General features: G+C 37.4%; 1 protein-coding gene across 1 annotated transcript; it reads right to left on the bottom strand.

The window, feature by feature from the left end:
* Window positions 1-6: 6 nt before the first annotated feature.
* Window positions 7-3,637, bottom strand: LOC140821062 (extra-large guanine nucleotide-binding protein 1-like). Its single transcript, XM_073181473.1, has 7 exons — window positions 2,046-3,637; window positions 1,817-1,954; window positions 1,632-1,736; window positions 1,340-1,525; window positions 969-1,134; window positions 430-671; window positions 7-338 (listed from the first exon to the last, which is right to left on the bottom strand). Exons 1-7 carry the CDS (start codon window positions 3,240-3,242, stop codon window positions 162-164), a joined length of 2,211 nt encoding a protein of 736 aa, XP_073037574.1. The 5' UTR covers window positions 3,243-3,637; the 3' UTR covers window positions 7-161.
* Window positions 3,638-20,803: the final 17,166 nt, after the last annotated feature.

Below are 20,803 nucleotides of genomic sequence, written 5' to 3'. Positions count from 1 at the left end.
ACGCGTTATCAGAAACCATGGATTTCAGTGATGTGCTGGTCAAATATCTTAAATTTACAACAAACCAGATGTCATGCCATATATGCAGGTCACACAGAATAGTAGCAAGGATATTTACTCTCAGACAAATTCCTTTTAAGGTAAGAACTAACAGTTCAAGATTAGAGAACTGGCCTCGTGGAGGGATCATTCTGATCTAATGTTTCCATGTACCCATCCTGAGACGACTTTGGAAACGAAAATTCCATAGACGCAACCCCGTTCGAAGCAGTGATGCCTTCCGCAAGCAAGATATCCATTTCGGAAGGCTCGTAGTCAACTTGTGAATATTGCACAGCCTTTTTTTAAGGAAAAGAAAAAAGGTTCTTAAAAATTGAATGTATGCAAGTAACACCACCTCATAGCAAAAGTTCTAGTAGTTAAATTTACCCGATCTATGAAATAATTAGCAACTGCGGGAAGCATATGAAGTTCATTTTTTCGCCTATAAGTTGCTTGAAATGCTTTATCCTTCCACAACTCCGCAACTAAGGGAGAATACTCTCGAGTAGAAGCTGGGAATATAGCCTCCAAGTTGCCTGACATCATAACTTTGAGTAGCCAACTTGCAAATGCCTTCAGTTTCGGACTAAGTGAATAAATGTTTTTTTCAACAACCTGGTCCGAGATCTCTGTCACAGTTAAATTATTATCAGTAACTGAAGCTAAAAATAACCATCACTGTTTAAAAAAATTTAATTAATACCAACTGGAAACAAACATTTACCATTGATTCCAAAAAAAAAAAAGCAAACGACAATGGTGCAAGTCATATATTTTAATAAATCGTACAAAAACTCAGACACCGCATATCAATTAATGTGTCATACAAGCAGCCATAAAGGACAACAGAAACTATTAGAGGCACACAACAATTAATTAAATAAATGAACAACGGCAATGCATGAATGGAGTATATTTTCACATACCCGAAGGACCAGGATCATTAATCTTGGTTTGGATTGAATATTCTTCTTCGAAAATTTCATTGCCCTCAAGCAGAATAGATAAATAACGGTACAAGTTTCTCTGGATCACAAACTTCATATCTAGCTTCTCATCTTCTGAGAAATGCACTTTATACACAATTTTTGCCTGGAGAAACAAATAAGCAAGCATGCTCAATCATTTGTTGTTCATTATTGGTTGAAGATTAATGAACTGCACAGAATCCTAAACAAAGTCAAGATTATCAGTAATGGTTTTTTCACCTCTCATAGAACGATAAAGTCTAAAGTCAAGAAACATATACATACTTGTATTAAACAATAAATTCTAAACTCAAGAAACAGATACATACTTGTTTGAATATGGTACTCGTTCCCGATTGATAACAACCAACAAGTAGAAGTTTATTCATCCGTATGTGTTCCAAGTTCTTCGAGTTCACTTTATCTGTTTCTTTATCTACACCACTACCACCAGGTTTTGAAGAATCTGAAGGAAATGGCAAAGAGAGAGCCGAACATACGATCTTAACTCTTTTCTGAAAGAGAAAATTTTGCAACATATTAATTGACATGGGTTAAGATGGATCAGATGGACGGTAAAATAAAGAAACAGAGCATTTATGACCAAACATTCCAGTGTACCTTCTCCCATAAATTTCCCACCATATTGTTCATGCCTTCGAGCTGACACAACCCATCTGGTGAAACCCAAAAGTGAGTGTTCACGTCACATCTAATTCCAGCAGCCTGCAAACATTCTAGAATCTTAGTTTCTTCATTATATTCAAGTTCACAAGTATATAAACAAGAATTTTAAGCACAACCACCTTCAACATCCAGGTTTCTGCTTTAGTGACCTCCCGATTATTTATCAGCACATTTGTATTCCCGTTGCTAGCAGTTCTCCTAATTTGATAACCAACCTCCAGTTCAGCACTGATGATCTGGCACGGTTGCTCTCCTTCCTTTTTGATTGAATTGAAACTTTAAATACTCACACTAAAAACAGGATATAAATATCAGATTGTGTTTAAGAAGAATAAGATTAGTACTCACCTTTCCCCAGAATCCAGACACTCTATCATACCAATATTTTCCTGGTATAAGATTCTTTGGAGGATTCAGGCAGTTTTGCAACAGAACCAACTCTTCGGTACATAGAGGCTTTTCATTTACACAAATAAGATGTGGTGGAAGCTGATTTGCCTCACATGATATCTCAGAACTCATAATTTGCTTAATAGCATCATTTGTTAGAATGCTTTTTAGCATTCTTGAGCATTTCCCTAGTGAATTGCGTTTTGACTCGTCTATACGATAACCGATACAAGATATGCATTTTCTTCCCTCTGGCATAGATCCCATTGCTCTAAGCACACACTTGCTACAATACTTTGAGCCACAAACAATGCAAACTTCTTTCTCTGCAAAACGATTCCTTTTATGACAATGATGACACAACCCTTTCAACCCATCATCTGATATCACTGGCTTCTCTGGGAACTTCATAAATTCGTCATAATCGCTCTCTTCAGACACAACATCACTAGATGGCAAATCACGAAAAGTAACTACCGCAGTCCTATTCAATTGGCCAGAGGCTTCACCCACACAATCTTCCTCGCCTTCACAAGATTCAAGTTCTGATGAAAGTTCTTGTGACCTCGATGTCAATCTCCTTGAATCAGGAGCGGCAGGGCCCAAACACTTCTCATGTGATATACCGGCCCAACAATCATCATATAAGTCTTCAACATCAGAATCTCCCGAAAACATATTTGAATCATCGTGACCATCCAAAATTCCTGTAGTACCCGAAGTACTCGTGCTAGGATCTCTATTCAACACATTGCGTGTGGTTGGACTAACACCTAATGCACCTTCTCTACAAGAACCATCCTCCAATTTTCTCCTATAAACTTCATCGGAACTAAAGATTTCACTAGTAACTAACACCGAGCCATCGGATTCGATAACTTCAAGGCCCGATTTCAACTCATGTGATAGTTTCTTCCCACTTTTAACAATTGGTTGAATTACTGGCAAGGACAAATTACTAAATATCACAGCCCTATCAGCCATTGAAGCAGTCGGAATCTGATGAATATCGACTGGAATTACGTGGGGAATTTCATGGCTGATTGGAGGGCCACTGTACTCCATGGCAAAGGAGTATTCCGCACTATACTCATCATCATGATCCTCACTTTTTGTTGATGAACCAGGAAAAATTCTCCTTAAAGCACTCGTCATAATCTTAACTAAACTTATCCCAAATCTCCAAAACTGTTTATTCCTTGTATTCTTAACCTCAAATCATGGGTTCCAACATCTGAACCATTTAAAGAAACCCCTTTTTATGTATTTACTAAAAGTGGGTACAAAGAACGAATAAAAACGAAATATTTACCACTAAAATCACTTTCCATGAAATGGATAGCTGAATACAAAATCTCGACCGCTTTTGTTAAGATGGTGTTTGCAGTTCTTGCAATACGATTGGTGTGATAAAAAGATGGAGACTTCGACACTTCGGGATTCACCGTTGAAGGCTTGAATGACCAGTTCTTTGATCAAATTTTCAAAGACCCACAATCCAACGCGCATGCGAGAAATTTGACAGAAAGTAGTGGGAAAGAGGCGACATCCGGTCGTAGCTGGTTTTAATATTTAAATAATTCAAATATCATTTTATAAAAGACCTGGAAATTACAACCAATAATTCTTAAGTCTTGAGTTGACTTTGTAATATGCGAAGAGTAGTTCTAATGTGAGCCCGTCTCATGGATCACAATCTATGAGACCGTCTCACGACACGGGTCAATCATACTCATATTCACAATAAAAAGTAATACTCTTAGCATAAAAAGTAATACTTTTTCATGGATTCTTCAAATAAATATCCTTCTCACAAAATACGACCCGTGCGTTTTTGCCATCTGCGAATGGCCCCTCTTTCCATCGATTTGGATTCTCAAATTTTTCTAAAATTTAAATATTTGTCATACACGTAAAACCAAGCAAACCATGAGAAAGTATACATTAGAAATAAGATCAAAGACTTCTTAATCGATTAGTATAATTAGGGACGTCAATTTTCTCCACGGGTTTGAAGCACCACGGGAAAAACTCGAAATGGAGATGGGGATCCCCAATTTTTTCGGGTTTGGGTTCGAGTTCGGAAATTTTTTTAAATCTCCAATGTAGTTCGGAGCGGGTATGAGATTACTATCCTCGTCTTTGAACCCTCTTTGAAAATAATATCAATAATAAAATAATAATATTATTAGTATCAATAATATAATAATATTATTATTTTTAAAAATATTAATAATATTATTAATATTAATATTATCACTAATAGTAATATATAATAATACGTTTTGGCTTGAAAAAATCTCTGAATCCATCATCGTCTAGACATATTAATCTTTTTGAAACGGTGATGGGGCGGAGATGGGAAGTTGATATCCGAAGTTTCGGGTTTGGAGATTTCCCGAACCCGAAAAAACGGGTATGGGGGTGGGGATGGAATTCGAGGACGAGGATGGGGATGGCAAACCCACCCCCGCCCCCGCCCCCGCCCCCGCCCTCGCCACGTCTCATTGTCATCCCTAAGAGCATCTGCATCAGTAGTCATTAATTTATGTTATTAACCTTGCATCTCTTCAAAACGCATGGAGTCCGCGAGCAACATAATTATTATATTAACATTTTTTCGCTATTAATACACTCATTGTCCACTTATTCATCTTTTTTTATTTTATATTAATTAAATATCTTTCTAGTTTTGTTTAAAAATTTACAATAAATATTATTGAAAATAAATAGTATTATTATTTTAAAAATAACTTAATTTCAATATTGATTAAAATATTATTAAAAAATGAAAAAATAGTTGGATTTTTCGGAAGGATTTATTTTTCAGAACAAAACAAATATAATATATATATATAAATATATTCAAAAGAGCTGTTTGGATTTTTTGACCTTTTTTAAAAAAAGGTATGTGAATTAATGAGATCAATATAGATGAATTTTCATGCTGACATGGCAGCCAAGATTATTAATCTATATATCCACATTGATGCATGAATATTAATTGGTGTTAATAATTACCAGTTAATGCACCAATGTGTGTGCTCTAAGTCCAACTGTCAAAAGGTAATATAAGTTAAAGAATGAAAGCAACACTGAATATGAAGTTTATAAGATAAATGAATCAAGTCGGTTCAAAATTATTGAATTCGAGTTGAGTTGAATTTAAATCAAATTGTTGTGTACGTTGTTACGAGCTAATCTTGAGCTTTAGTTTGTATATTAAATGAACATAAAAATATATGATTAGTGATTTAAATTTAATTTTTTAAACTTTAAGTTAAATAAAAATATATATTTTATAACCAAAAATAGTTGAAATCCTATTTTTAAAACTTCAAGTTAAATAAGCATATGTGCTTTATAACAAAAAACTTCAAATTTTTTTAAAAAAAACTTCAAATTAAATTAATATATAATTATGTCGTTATCTTATTTATATTTATCTATAATAATCATCCATACATTTTTAATTATTTATATTTGATTTGCATATAGTTTCAATCTATAAATTTAGCCTAAATAAATATTTATGGATGTTGGTGTTTTATTGTATTTCAAATATCTATGAGGTCATTAAAAAATTTTAGTTCTTCATTTTTTACAACAACAACAACAATAATAATAATAATATATTGTGATTTCGTCGACCTATTAAGATGGAAATAATCATATAATGTTGCTATAATGTTTTTTAATTTGATTTGTTTATATATGATTAATGTATGATTTTAATTTTTTAAACTTCAAATTAAATGAACATATAAATTTGTGGTTAAAGGTAAACTTCAAAATTAAATAAAGTTAACTTATTTAATTGACAGATAGATACATCATTGTGTATTCTTTTTTCTCATTGTTAGTTAATAATTGATAGATTTTTTTATATTTTAATTTAACTTATACATAATTATGCATTCTTTTACTTGAAAAGTGGACTCAAATTAATATTTTTAAACCTAAAATATTTTTCTACGTTTAATAACAAAAAATGGTTCAAATTTAATTTTTTAAACTTTGAATTAAATAAACATATACGTTTTACAACAAAAAATGATTTGAACTTTATTTTTTAAATTTCAAGTTAAATGAACATATAGATCTGTGGTTAGTGATTCAGACTTTGTACTTATAGAAAAATTAAAAAGTGAGAGAATAAAATATAAATCAAACAAAGAGAACAATTTTGTTTTCTGCTATATATTTTCTTTATTGAGAAATGAGCTTTTTATAAGTAAATACACTGATAGAAAAAACCATAAAAATAACAATAATATTCGACTACTAAATCCATCAAATAACAAATATGTAAATATAATATTTATTGTAATATTTTAATAAACCATGACTAACAGACTACATTTGACAATGCAGATAACTAAAGATTTAGACATATCTTTAACAATTCAACAATATCTCCCTTAAACCGATAAGGTCAACATCGGTTTAATTCGAGCATTCTCCCTCAAACTTGTTCTGTATTGTGCTAATATCAAGTGGTTCCCTTAGTTTCTGGAATGCAAGCAGCTTGAGGAACTTGGATATTTGGTTTTCGCTTCTACAATAGATGAGATCAATTATTTCATTCTTTGTTAGGTCTCTTAAAAAATAATATTTCACGTCAATGAACTTGCTTCTTCCATATAGGACTAGATTCTTTGACAGTTTTATGGCAGAAATATTATCACATTATTCTTGAATTTAAGCTCTTTTAAGAGTTTTTTCAACCAAACATCTTGACATGCACATGAAGTTGCAACAAAAAATTCAGCTTCAGTTGTTGATAAAGTAAGAAATTAATTTTTTTTTTCAAAGTCCATAGAGCAGTCGCTGAATCTAAGAGAAAAACATATCCTGAAGTACTTTTTCTATCATCGCGATTTCCTGCATAATCAATATCACAAAAGGTCATCAAATCTGATTGTTGTCCTTTCTTATAATAGAGACCAAGTTCTGATGTTTGTTGCAAGTATCATAAAATCCTCTTGGCAGCTAAAAGATGCATTTTTGTAGGATTCTCCATATATCTGCTTATGAGACTAAAGAATACATAATATCCGATCTTTTTGCTATCAAATACATTAAACCTCCAACAATTTGCTTGTAAAAGTGTGTTGTCAATATTCTTTCCATCACAATATTTTGTTAGCTTCAAATCACAATCTATGGGAGGACTTGCAGAATTGTATTTTACCATCTTAAATCTACACAAAAAATTTTAAACATATTTCTCTTGGGAAATAAAAATCTTACAAGTAGATTGAACTACTTCAATACCAAGAAAATAATGCATTTTGTCAAGATCCAACATATCAAACTCAACCATTATGAACTCCTTAAAATTTTCAAACATGACACTATCATTACTCGTGAATAAAATATTATCAACTTATAACCAAACAATGAGCATTTTTATTTTATCTTCAAATTTGTATAAAGTGTATACTCATATGGACATTTTTGAAAACGAACATTAAAAAAAATAAGCCTTAATTCGACTATATCATGTTCGTGGAACTTGCTTTAGCTCATACAAAGTTTTCTTCAATTAATACATTTTATACTCTTTTCCAAGTTTAATATAATCAGAAGGTTGATATATATATATATATATATATATATCTGTGTGTGTGTGCGCGCGCGCTTCCAAGTCTCTATGCGAGAACCTCGATTTCACATCCAATTAGAAGATAGACCGTGAATATTGCGCTGCTAAGACAATTACCAATCTGATCGTATTATGCCTTGTATTAGAGCAACAATTTTTAATAGTTTACTTCAAACTCTTGTTTATAACCTTTTGCTACCAATTGTACCTTGAATTTATAAAATTTTTCATTTTCTTTGAATTTACTTTTGTAAATCCACTTCACACCTATTGTTTTTTGACCTTTTGGAATCTCGGTCAGTTCCCAAGTTTTATTTTTCTCAATGGATGCGATTTCAGCATTTATTGTCTTTCATTATTTTGATTCTTTGACGGCATCTTTGAAAGCTTCTGCATCACAATGTGAAAATAGAGAAAAATGAACAGATGGATCTTCAATTTGGTTAATATCAGTTACCTCATAATATGTCATCCATGTTGGTCTTCTTCTAACTCATTGAGATCTTCGTTCATTTTCTATCTCGACGACTAAAATGTATCGATTGATTGTTGATTGTTGATGGTTGATTGATCTCTGCAGATTATCCATTCACCAAAATATGCTGCATCTCTTCTCCATTTCACTATCAAAATTATCTTGAATTTTATTGTCTAACAGTATTTTTATCATAGAAAAGCTACTGAATATCTTTAATATTTTTGGCATTGGGATATATGACTCTGCCGATTCCCGTGTTAGTATTCATTTAGTTCAAGTTTGAACAAGAGTCTTCTTCCGCTCATGTATTTTACCTTGCTGACATGAATCTCAACCGAGTTGAGATAAAGTAAATGTGTTTTGTTAGCCCAAAACAATCACGCCGAAAATTATACTAGGTGTTCATTCACCCATTCTAAACATCTAGATGATCTTAACACCATATTAGATTGAGTACATGTTGATAGTCATAGACTGAAAATGAAAGCTAAAGAATTCCAGAGTTCATTGTTGCAATTGCAATTATTAAATAACAAAATGACACTTGGTTATTGAATGTTGTGAATTAGTTCAATATGACTCGACATAGCATATTGATAAAATAATGAATTCTTTCAAAAACATTGTTTAAGAATTGAAATTCAATCATTATTGAAGATTAAAGGGTATGCGCATTAACCGAGACTTTAATAGTTGTTTGTTTATTATTTTAATTTAAATTATTTATATTATGTTTGTTTCATTCATTTCTTTTAATTTCAATTTATTTTACTAATTTAATTAAATTTTTTTATAGTTAACTAAAGAATTGTTCTTGAGGTAGATCTGTAATATATTAACTTATGTTGGATGATATCCATATTTGTTATTAAAAAATAAAACTTGACATGTAAAACTGCAATAATATTTTGTTAAAGATATCCAATTTTTATAAATTATTGTTTGAAAAAACTTGATCAGCTATATTAGACACAAAATCATTATTTTCATATATAATATATTAGAAGTTCTGAAGATGAATAAAATATATCAACATTCATTTACGACCAAAAAACTACATCATTGATTCTAGAGTGGCTCTCATGTGAGACCGTCTCACGGATCATAATCTGTGAGACGGATCAATCCTACCCATATTCACAATAAAAAATAATATTATTACCATAAAAAGTAATATTTTTTCATGGGTGACCCAAATAAGAGATCTGTTTCACAAATACTACCCGTGAGACCGTCTCACACAAGTTTTTGTCTTGATTCTAAATATAATGAGAAAATATTTGAATTCACTAAGAACTTAAGATAAGAAGACAAATAACAAACAAAAATGATATGACGAAAAGTAAAATATTTAAAATAAATACGTGAAAACATGAAAAATCCATATATTTTATTCATATGAATTTATAAAAAAAAATCATTTTTAACTATTAATCAACAAATTTAATCTCAAATAAAATTGCTTTCACGTGCAACAGACGTACACTTTCTAGTAAAGATTGTGTGTATCAAATATATAAGTCTTGTCTTGGATGTTATAATACCTTGTGACGACATGCATCAGAATAATATAACAAACAAATAAATAGCATAGTTAAAAATAAAGTATAGATAATTATGCACAAGTGCAATGGCTCACAGAAAAATAATCATAAGAAAAGAAAGCAAGTTTACAAAATCAATATTAGTGAAGAAATGAAAAACTATATTCCTTAACAAGTCAAAGAAGTAAATTACATCCTAAAATATTAATTACAAACATAACAAAAACACAATAACGCAAATCTGTGTGGCCGAAATTTAGAGCAATAAAATAATTCTTCAATCAAAATTTTATATGAGTATTGTTTTCAAGTGTTTCCAACACGCCACGGCAACACGGTGATGCTTCGTCTTGTGAAATGTTCAAAAAATTCTCTCGAATTTTATATATTCTCTATTTGTTCTCTCGTATCTAGCCTGTCTATTGTGCATCAATCATTCTTCAATGTATAGAGACTTGTTTTGATCTTGATAGGATTCCTTGAATAGATTCTTATAAGATAAGAAAATCATTCTTTCTTTGGGAAACAAACTCTTTTAAATATTAAAGATCAGATCTAAAGTTTAAGAAACTCAATATTCTAGAAAGACAAAACTCTTATATGTAATCTTATCCCAAAAAAAAAATTTGGAGATAAATTTTGTCTTGCTTTGCAACATAAGTTTCCTTTCAAATTGTATCAGATGGATTACGCAGGACCGAGCGCTTGCCGCTTTACCAAAAGCTATAGCTGGTGGTAATGATGCAACTCAAATCTTTTAAACCGCACAGTAGCTCAAGCACCGTGGTTCGACCGTTCTACCAAACAAAGACAATTATTGCACCCAACAGATTATTAAGCAAAAAGAGAATTTGACAGCATCATCAAATTAATTAAATTAATTTATATATAGTATTACCATATTAGTCATTAGATGTATACTAGTCACGAATTCCATTGTCCAGTAGTAAAATTGATTGATTGAGGACTCAAAATTCATTTAATCCCTGAGTTCAAATCTCATTTATACTGATGTTTAGTTAGTTTAGAGAAAATTAGATAGAAAATTTTGAGAATGATTAAAAATGCTCTAATAATAATAATAATAATAATAATAATAATAATAATAATAATAATAATAATAATAATAATAATAATAATAATAATAATAATAATATCTTTGTAAAATAGCACTGAATTATTTAATGATTAAAAAATGCTCTAATAATAAAAATAATAATAATATCTTTGTAAAATAGCACTGAATTATTTAATTTGGATGAGAAAAAGCCATATATCCTAAAATATTTTACACATTAAAATATTTTACACATTAGTATCATGTTTTAAAATATAATCATCACTATATTACAGTGTTACACAAATGTGTCGTTATCGGGTTGATATCTGTTGAAATACAATAATTGTTTTATTTAATAGATTAATCGAAATGTGATGTTTGAGATGTTCACGATATTAGAATTGTAATATTTCCACCATATCTAATTTTTAGTAAAACGATAAATACTCAATCTTATAATACATTATTATTTTCCGCAAATAAATGTTCAGCTATTTTTATAAAATTATTATCGTTTTTATTTCTAGAAGGAAAATAAAATAATCGCGTGTGTGACAAGTAATTAAACTACAGTCAATGGCCCAAATATTGACTTCAAAATTAGAACATAATCGTACGTAAAGTAATATTCTAATTTCATATATTTTATTAATAATATAATTAATGATTGTTGCATTTAATGCCGTAAGTTTAATTTATTACATATCCCATGAAATAAAAAATGTTCTAGGGACGAATGTGTTCCGTAATGATTAAAAATAGCTTTTTTGTTTTGTAAAACAGTGAATCTTAAAATCTAACCATTGAAACAATTGTAATTGATAAATTTAGTTTTATATATTTATTTACATTAATATGATATGATATCACAACACAACTAATCTAGTTCTACTCATATATCAATCGTTATTCATGACGATTACGGATCACTGAATTCATGGAGAACAGTAGAAAATTATATATCGAATTAAATTGTAAGATTAATCGACATAAAAATTTCATAGAAATAAATCATAAACTAACAAATACTTGAACAAACAAGAATATTAAATTAAAGCGTAAAAACTTCGCAATTATAAAATTGAAATAGTAGAAATATGTATTGAAACATAAATAAAAACTTAGCCTAGAGTTCTTGAGAAGATATGAAAAATTCACGCGTCTTTCTCTTCTTTCTTTCACGTGAAGTTTGATGAAATTGATAGAAGTCTAAAGATAAAAGAATACTAGGAAGATATTAGGTCTATCAAAAAGAAAATTATATTTTTTAGGAATAAAACTCTATCAGATTTTTCTTTATCTCGGTAATATATTTATCTCTCCGAAAGTCTTTATTGAATTAAATACCACAATTACGACTCCTAAAATATGACATTTTCTTCATAATTTTCGAGTTTATATGCAGCCATACAGCCGCGAAGTATTCGCAATGTGTGAGCATGCCTTGATCCCAAATTTCTTCTGGTTTTGTCCTTCTTTCACAGCTTCATCTTGGTAACTTCAAATGTGATAAAAATAACGTTTTTTAGTCTAAATTTGTTCAAAGACAATAAAACCTCCTTTTACAACAAAAGAACACAAAAATATATCAATTAAATATGTTGAAAATGAAAACAGCGAGAAATTTGATAACAAAAATACGCTATTACCATCTTATCATATACATGTGGATGACTAGTCGATATGCATTAGTCGTATTGTCATGAATGGGCCAGAAATCTTAGACGAAGAAAGATATATTGAAGAGCCCAAACCAAACGGCCCGTAATTTACTCCCATTTCGAATTCCAAATGTAAAAAGTAATTACCAAAAGATCTTGAACAAAGAAAAAAAAGGTGAAATTTATTGAAATAAGAAGTGGTGATACCCCTATAAGGGCTCGGGTCCTGGAGGACCCGGGAAATGTCATTGAGTAGCCCCTATAGAAACCGGGAGGGCGATTGTTATCCACGCGACTGGGCGCTTCATGCATGACCGGGTATTTACTTACCTCCCGAGCAACTAGGGACCGGGCTTTCATGCTAAAGCCGAGGGCTCAATACTCGAGTAACTTACTTAGAGGATCTTACAGATTGTAGGGCAGAAAGCGACTGGGCGGGAAGTCAACGTCTTCCGCCTGAACGTATCCCCGAAAATATGGAGAAGAAAGGGACTGGACATGCAGTCAACGTCCCTTATTCTTGGAGTACCCACGAAGCTATCGGGTAGAAAGGGACCCGACAGGCCGTCAACGTCCGAGGGTACAAGTAGTAGGTGAGCACGCACATCAAGGTAACCCTAGCTTCTCTTCAAATAGCAGGTATCGTTGACATTCTACAGGTCTGAAATTTCTTCACTCTCAAGCATCCATACATATTGCTTTAAGTTCCTCTCTCGACAAACCTGCTGACTTAAGCATCGGAGTGGTCACGCCGGACACCCTTCCGGCGCCCATTCACGAGTTCCTTTCATTGTTTGCAGGTCACGATCAAAGCCATCTACCTTGTTCATTTTCTTAACAACACTATAAATTCTTGATTTGACCTGGCGGAGCACCCGACCCTACTCATCCATTTTACCCGGATCACATCATTGGCGCCGTCTGTGGGAAATTGAGACTAAGGCGTTGATATGGCTCACACGAGGAAAACTAACCAGAACACTTCCCGGGTCCAGGGAGTTGACGCGAATCATTCAAGACAAGAGGACACTCCTCCCGATCTTATCACTATGACTCCAGCGGAGTTTGATAGGCGCATTAACGAAGCCGTAGAGAGAGCTATGGCTAGGCGGGAAGCTTCCCACCATGATATACCACTCGAGAAGGAACCAGAAAAAGAGCAGGAGCAGCAGCAAGAATTGAGGGAGGAGGAGAAGAGGGGAGAAGTGGAGGAATCCTCTGCTGGTTCTAAGTCACCAACGATGGTCGAGGAAATGCTGGAGTTAAAACAGAAAATGAAAGTCCTGGAAGGACAGCTGGAAAATCGTGGTTCTTCTCGGATGTTTGTCAAAGGACGCCCGTTTGCTGAGGCTATCATCCGGGAACCTCTTCCTGGAAACTTTAAATCTGCTAAAGTAAGGGCATATGATGGAAATGAGGACCCGGAAGAACACTTGGCCAGGTTCGAGAATATGGCTATGCTGCACTGTTACACCGATAGGATCAAATGTAAAGTGTTCTTGACCACGCTGGTAGACTCAGCTCAAAGATGGTTTGATGGGTTGGCTCCATTGAGTATTAAATCATTTGAGGATTTTCAGAAAGCCTTCTTACACCATTTCAGCAGCAGTATGAAGTATAAGAAAACTGCTTTCAGTTTGTTCGAGGTGAGACAGGGGCCGGAGGAAAGTTTGAGGATGTATATCAAAAGGTTTAACAAAGTGGCCTTGGATGTGCCAACTTGTGCTGCAGAGACAAAAACTACTGCCTTCACTCAAGGCTTAAAAGAGAGTGAGTTCTTCAAGTCATTAACGAAAAAAGTGCCTGAAGATTTTGAGGATTTGCTGTCTCGGGTAGAGAAGTATATCAATATGGAAGAAGCCCAGAAACAAAAGAGGGAAGCCATCAGGAAGGAAAGAGGGGATCGGGCACCTAAGCCCGAGGAGAGGGGACCGCGGCGGGGTAATCCAGGACACTTTTCCCCGCATGTGCCTTTGAAAATTATCCGTGAAAGAGAAGTGCAGGAATGCAGTAGGGATCCGGTTCCTAGTCATCAGCTGTCCCAACCCGGGAAAAGTGGATTTTGCACCAGGCATGGTGTATGTCAGCATAGCACCGAGAATTGTAAAGCTTTGAAAATAAGTTATGTCCCACCCACCAATCAGGGGCACGACCAGTACACCAAAAGGTCGAGAGGTCCACCTTGGACCCCCCGGCCACCAGTATCCCATGCTCGAGTAGACTCAAGAAACAACCCGGGAAACCATATGGGTAGGAGGAGGGAGCCGGAACCTGAGAAGAGGAGCCCTTCGTCCCCTGTTGCCGGATTGATTAAGATGATATCGGGAGGATCCACCGATGGAGATTCAAATCGGGCCAGGAAATCAAGAAATAGGCGGGAGTGTCTGGAGGTGGAAGGATCTAGGAGGAACGAGGCCGTGATCAGCTTTGGCCCGGAGGACCTGAAGGGAATAAACATGCCCCACAATGACGCTTTGGTTATCCAAGCCCGGGTGGCCAATTACGACATTCTGAGAGTCTTCGTGGATTCCGGAAGTTCAGTCAATGTCATTTTCAAAGATGCCTTAGTGCAGATGGATTTGCAAGGGTTTAAGTTGGAAGCTGTGGAGACTGCCCTTTTTGGTTTTGCTGGACATGCAGTTTATCCGGAGGGAGAAATTGTTCTGCCACTCACTCTAGGCTCCCGGGACATCAAGAAAACGGTCATGACCACCTTCACAGTGGTGGATTCCCCATCATCTTACAATATCATTCTGGGGAGGCCGGCCATGAATGAGTTGAGGGCAGTAGCATCTACTTATCATCAAAAGATCAAATTTCCAGTGGGAAGCCAGGTGGGAGAAGTTCGTGGAGATCAACCCTCTTCCCGAAAATGTTATGTGGAAGGTATCCGGGCAGATCAGGGCAAGTCGAAAAAGGAGGGGAAGAAACCCAGGTTGGAGGAAGTTTGGAAGGGTGGAGTGGAGAAAGGAGAAGTTCACTTTGTGGTAGAGGAAGAGCAGGAAGCTGTGGAGATAGGACCAGGCCGACAGATCCGGGTGGCCCGAGACCTTGATATATCCACCCGGGTCAGTTTACTTAAATGTTTAAAGACTAATATTCATGTATTTGCCTGGTCCCAGCAGGAACTAACAGGGATTTCACCCCTGATATCTGAGCATCAATTAAACATTCTCCCGGGAGCTCACCCGATCAAACAGAAGAAGAGACACTTTGGTCCCGAGAAAGACAAAGTTATTGATGAACAAGTGAAAGAGTTGCTGCAAGCCGGCCACATCCGAGAGGTACAATTTCCTACATGGCTCTCGAATGTGGTGCTGGTACCCAAAGCTGCCGGGAAATGGAGGATGTGTGTTGATTTTCGGGACCTCAATAAAGCTTGTCCCAAGGATCATTACCCATTTCCCCGGATTGACCAGTTGGCGGATTCCACCTCAGGCTTCGAGCTGCTCAGTTTCATGGATGCCTATCAGGGATATCATCAAATTCCCTTAGCAAAAAATGATCAAGACAAGGCCAGTTTCATCACCTCGGGAGGTACATTTTGTTATGTTGTGATGCCTTTCGGGTTGAAAAATGCAGGGGCCACATATCAGCGTTTAATGGATAAAGTCTTTGAGAAGCAGCTGGGAAGGAATCTGGAGGTTTATGTGGATGATATTCTGGGAAAGTCAAAAGAGGTGATGGATTTTATTGCTGATTTGGAAGAAACCTTTACCACTCTGACATCTTATGGAATCAAGCTCAATCCTGCTAAATGTATTTTCGGAGTCAAGAGTGGTAAGTTCTTGGGCTTTATAGTGACAGAACGGGGGATCGAGGTCAACCAAGAAAAAGTGAAGTCCGTCTTATGTATGCCTTCTCCCCGATCTGTCAAAGAAGTGCAGAAGCTGACCGGGAGGATTGCCTCCCTATCTCGGTTTATATCTCGGTCAGCCCACAGAAGTTATCCTTTCTTTCAGGTTCTCAGAAAAGCCCAAAAGTTCGGATGGGATGACAAGTGCGAGCAGGCTTTCCAAGATCTTAAAAAGCATCTAGCCGAGCTTCCAGTTCTGGTAAACCCTGAGCCCGGGGATAAATTGTTTGTCTATTTATCCACTACTGAATATGTTGTCAGCTCTGTCCTAATAAAGGAAGAAGGCTCGGATCAAAAGCCTGTCTATTATGTCAGTCACGCCCTAAGAGGTCCCGAGCTGCGGTATAGTGAAGTGGAGAAGATGGCCTTGGCTTTAGTTGTGACTGCCCGGAAATTGCGGACTTATTTTCTATCGCATCCTATTATCGTTCTTACTAACAGCCCGCTTGGAAGAATTATGACTCACTCTGAAGTATCCGGGCGGATGATCAAATGGAATGTGGAATTGGGGGAATACGATATTGAGTATAAGCCCCGGTTGGCCATAAAAGCGCAGGCTTTATCCGATTTCCTATCTGAGATGATTCAACCTGCTGAGGAAGAGAGATGGAGGGTGTTTGTAGATGGGGCTTCTTGCCTGGTTGGATGTGGAGTCGGAGTCGTGATAATCTCCCCATCGGGAGAGAAGATTAAATTGGCAGTCAAAATTGGTTCCCGGGTAACAAATAATGAAGCAGAATATGAGGCTGTTCTAGCCGGCATCCGAGCTGCTCGAGAAATTGGAGCGACTAGGATTATATTGTATTCCGATTCACAGTTGATTACTCAGCAGATCAAGGGCGTGTATGAGGTCAAGGACGACAAAATGCTCAAATATTTGCATCTCATCAAAGCCCAGGCAGTCGTATTTGTGGATTGGAGTATCGAACAGATACCCCGAGAAGAAAATGGAGAGGCTGATGCCCTAGCAAAAATGGCTGCTTCTTTGTCGGAAGACAGCACCCGGGAGGTTTTATTTGTTTCCCGAGCAGTTTTAACTATTGAAGAAGAAGAAATGTTGACAATACCCGAGGATTCTTGGATGACCCCTCTGATCAAATTCATCCGGGACAATGAATTGCCCGAGGAGAAAGCTCGAGCACAGAAGATAAAAAGACAAGCCCCCAGGTTTGTTCTCTTAAATAATATCTTATACAGGAGATCATTCCAGGGACCATTGTTGAAGTGTTTGAGCGGGGAGGAAGAGGTTTATGTTCTTCAAGAGATTCATGAAGGATGCTGTGGTGAGCATTTGGGGGGAACATCTTTAGCTCGAAAAGTGATGCTAGCCGGGTTCTGGTGACCGACTCTTCACCATGATTCGGCTCGAGTGGTCCGGACTTGTGAAAGCTGTCAACATCATTCAAACTTTCAACACAGCCCAGCCACTCCTATGAAGCCTATTTGGGCATCTTGTCCTTTTGATCAGTGGGGTATGGATATAGTCGGCCCGTTTCTAGTTGCTCGGGCCCAGAAAAAATTCTTGTTGGTAGCTGTGGATTATTTCTCCAAATGGGTGGAAGCTGAGCCCTTGGCTAAAATCACCGAGCAAGAGGTCTTGAAATTCTTATGAAAAAATATAGTATGTCGCTTCGGCATACCCCGGCGATTGATCTCGGATAATGGGAGACAGTTTCAAGGAAAAGAAATAACGTCTTGGTGCCAGGAAATGAAGATCACCCAGTCCTTCACTTCTGTTGCGTACCCTCAGGCCAATGGGCAGACAGAAGTTGTAAACAGAATCATTGTGCAGGCTTTAAAAACAAGACTGCAAGGCAAAGGGAAGGACTGGGTAGAAGAATTACCCAGTGTACTATGGGCATACAGGACTACTCCCCGGGCACCTACTCAAGAAACTCCGTTCAGCTTGGTGTATGGATCTGAGGCCATCCTTCCTGTTGAGATCGGTCAAACATCTGCCCGGGTAGAATCTTACCCGAGCAGCAATGAGGATAGCCGTGTATTGGAACTGGATCTATTAGAAGAAAAGAGGGACCAAGCCATGATCCGGATGGAGGCATATCGAAACCGGGTCATGAAATCCTACAACAAAAAGGTCCGAGTTCGAGACATGCAGATAGGGGACTTGGTGATGAAGAAGGTTAATCCAGCTGGGGACGTGGGCAAGCTCGAAGCTCGATGGGAGGGGCCTTACAAAATCATTAGGAGAGTCAGTTCAGGATCTTTTTACCTAGAAGATGCTCAGGGTAAACTTCTTAAGAGACCTTGGAATGTACTTCATTTGAAGAAATATTATGCTTAGCCAATGTACAGATGTAATTTTCACTTTGAAGAAATAATAAAGGATCGTTATCCTCATACTTTTGCCTACTATAAGTGATATTGCGTAAAGCTGAGGAGACATAAGCCCAGGGTACTACTCCCTGGCTCGGGGCTCCGTACCTCGACCATTCCAAAGTCCCGGGACCTGTTCCCCGGCCTAAGGTTCCGTACCTTAGTTCTACATAAGCCCAGGGTACTACTCCCTGGCTCGGGGCTCCGTACCTCGACCATTCCAAAGTCCCGGGACCTGTTCCCCGGCCTAAGGTTCCGTACCTTAGTTCTACATAAGCCCAGGGTACTACTCCCTGGCTCGGGGCTCCGTACCTCGACCATTCCAAAGTCCCGGGACCTGTTCCCCGGCCTAAGGTTCCGTACCTTAGTTCTACATAAGCCCAGGGTACTACTCCCTGGCTCGGGGCTCCGTACCTCGACCATTCCAAAGTCCTGGGACCTGTTCCCCGGCCTAAGGTTCCGTACCTTAGTTCTACATAAGCCCAGGGTACTACTCCCTGGCTCGGGGCTCCGTACCTCGACCATTCCAAAGTCCCGGGACCTGTTCCACGGCCTAAGGTTCCGCACCTTAGCTCCTCATAAACCCCGGACACTACATCCTGTTAAGTGTCCGTTCGTTCCAGACATTCACATCTCAGATATCCATTTAAAGTGCGGAAGGCTAATACCCGTTCACATGATTTGGTATCTTAGTTAGTTCTCAACACTTGGCAAATTGTTAGATTTGTTAGAACAAGGATATCCTGATTATATAAGGATCGAGTACTGAATTTTTATAAATATTGCGAAGAAGGATAAAAGGAAAGAAAATATTGCATTACTACGAAGCCCGAAGGCAGGGAGTGAACTTAAAAATGAAAAGATTACAAGCCTATTCTATATCAGCAGGTCTGTTTTCTGGCTCTTTCGCCTCCTCTGTCGGCTTCTTTATTTGCTCTGCTTCTGCCTCTCCAGGTTTTCCTTTTTCCTCCCCCTCTACGGACTTCTCCTGCTTTTCCTCCTCTACAGGTTCCTCTCCGTCCTCCTCTTCTGATGTACCTTCATTGCCTCCCACCCCGGCTCCTGCAAGAGATGCAATGGCTAGCCCGAAATCTGGAAAGTTGGCTCTATCCTTGGGGATAAGCTCGGCTTCCTGGAATTGTTGAAGGCATCTTTTGAAGCCGGTCTTAAAGAAAGGATAGGCTCGATCCTCAACGGCCGCCTTGAATTCTGAGGATTCCAGGAAGGAAGTCCGCAGTTGCTCTTTTTGGCGCTCAGACTCGGCTAGAGCCTTCTCTGCTCTTTCAGCCCGAGACATTTGTTCTTCTACAGCATCCATCAGGGAGGCGTTCTTGCGATCAAGAATCAATTGATGCTTTTGAAGAGTTTCCTCCCTGATATGACTTTCCTTTAATTCCTCCCGGGCTTTGGCCAGCTCCGCCTGAGCAGACTCCACAGAACCCTGAAGGGTTGCCACTGTCTGTGAATGGAATCCCTTCAACTGAGCAAGCTCCGCTTGAATAAGCTCGTGCGTCTCTTGGAAGACCCGGAGTTGGGGAGCCTGGTGGTTGGCTAAGGAGGACACCTCTTCATAGGCTGACATTAACATATGTGCACCCTATTTTTCAAAGAGAAGGCAGGGTTGGCAAGGTCATAATAATAAAAAGAGAAGAGAGGAGAGGGGAAGAAAGAAGCTTACAGCCAGAAGCTTGTTCAAGCCATCCAGGCATCAAGGGGTTGGTGGCATGCTCTTCAGGAAGGCCTGATCAGTAGGAAGGAGCATTTGCTTGAGGAAGTCTGCCCCGACCCGGGAGACTCCTTCGGTGGAGAAGACAGACCCGCTGGGCTGCGAAGGAAGGATGGGCCCTGTCAAGGGCCCCTGGAAAGATTCTGGGAGAGGCCCTTGGAGAGATTCCTGTGAAGGTTCTTGGAGGGGTGCCTGGTCATCGCGCAGAAGGGGAGGCGTGTCTGATTGAATCGCTTGAAAGGATTCCTGGCCTCCCGCTTGATCATCCTCGCTGAGAGTCACCACCGGGATGGTCGTGACTCTTCTTGGCCTTTGGCTAAGGGGGAGGAGGTCCTCATCATCTTCCCTGGATTCAGGCTCCGCTCTCTTAAGTTCAAATTGTACCCGGGCCGTCTCCTTCGCCCGAGCAGCCACATCCTCCGCTCTCTTTTCAGCAGCAGCCTTTCGGG

This window comes from Primulina eburnea, unplaced genomic scaffold (genome assembly GCF_022965805.1).
Source record: "Primulina eburnea isolate SZY01 unplaced genomic scaffold, ASM2296580v1 ctg3_ERROPOS2889059, whole genome shotgun sequence".
Lineage (NCBI taxonomy): Eukaryota > Viridiplantae > Streptophyta > Magnoliopsida > Lamiales > Gesneriaceae > Primulina > Primulina eburnea.
This window is presented reverse-complemented; position numbering and strand designations above follow the sequence as displayed.

Coding starts and splice junctions, on each gene's coding strand:
- LOC140821062 (XM_073181473.1), bottom strand. CDS start 3,242: ATGACGAGTGCTTTAAGGAGAATTTTTCCTGGTTCATCAACAAAAAGT. Junction 1,737..1,816: donor CAGAAACCTGGATGTTGAAG/GTGGTTGTGCTT, acceptor GAATGTTTGCAG/GCTGCTGGAATTAGATGTGA. Junction 1,526..1,631: donor TGGGAAATTTATGGGAGAAG/GTACACTGGAAT, acceptor TTTCTCTTTCAG/AAAAGAGTTAAGATCGTATG.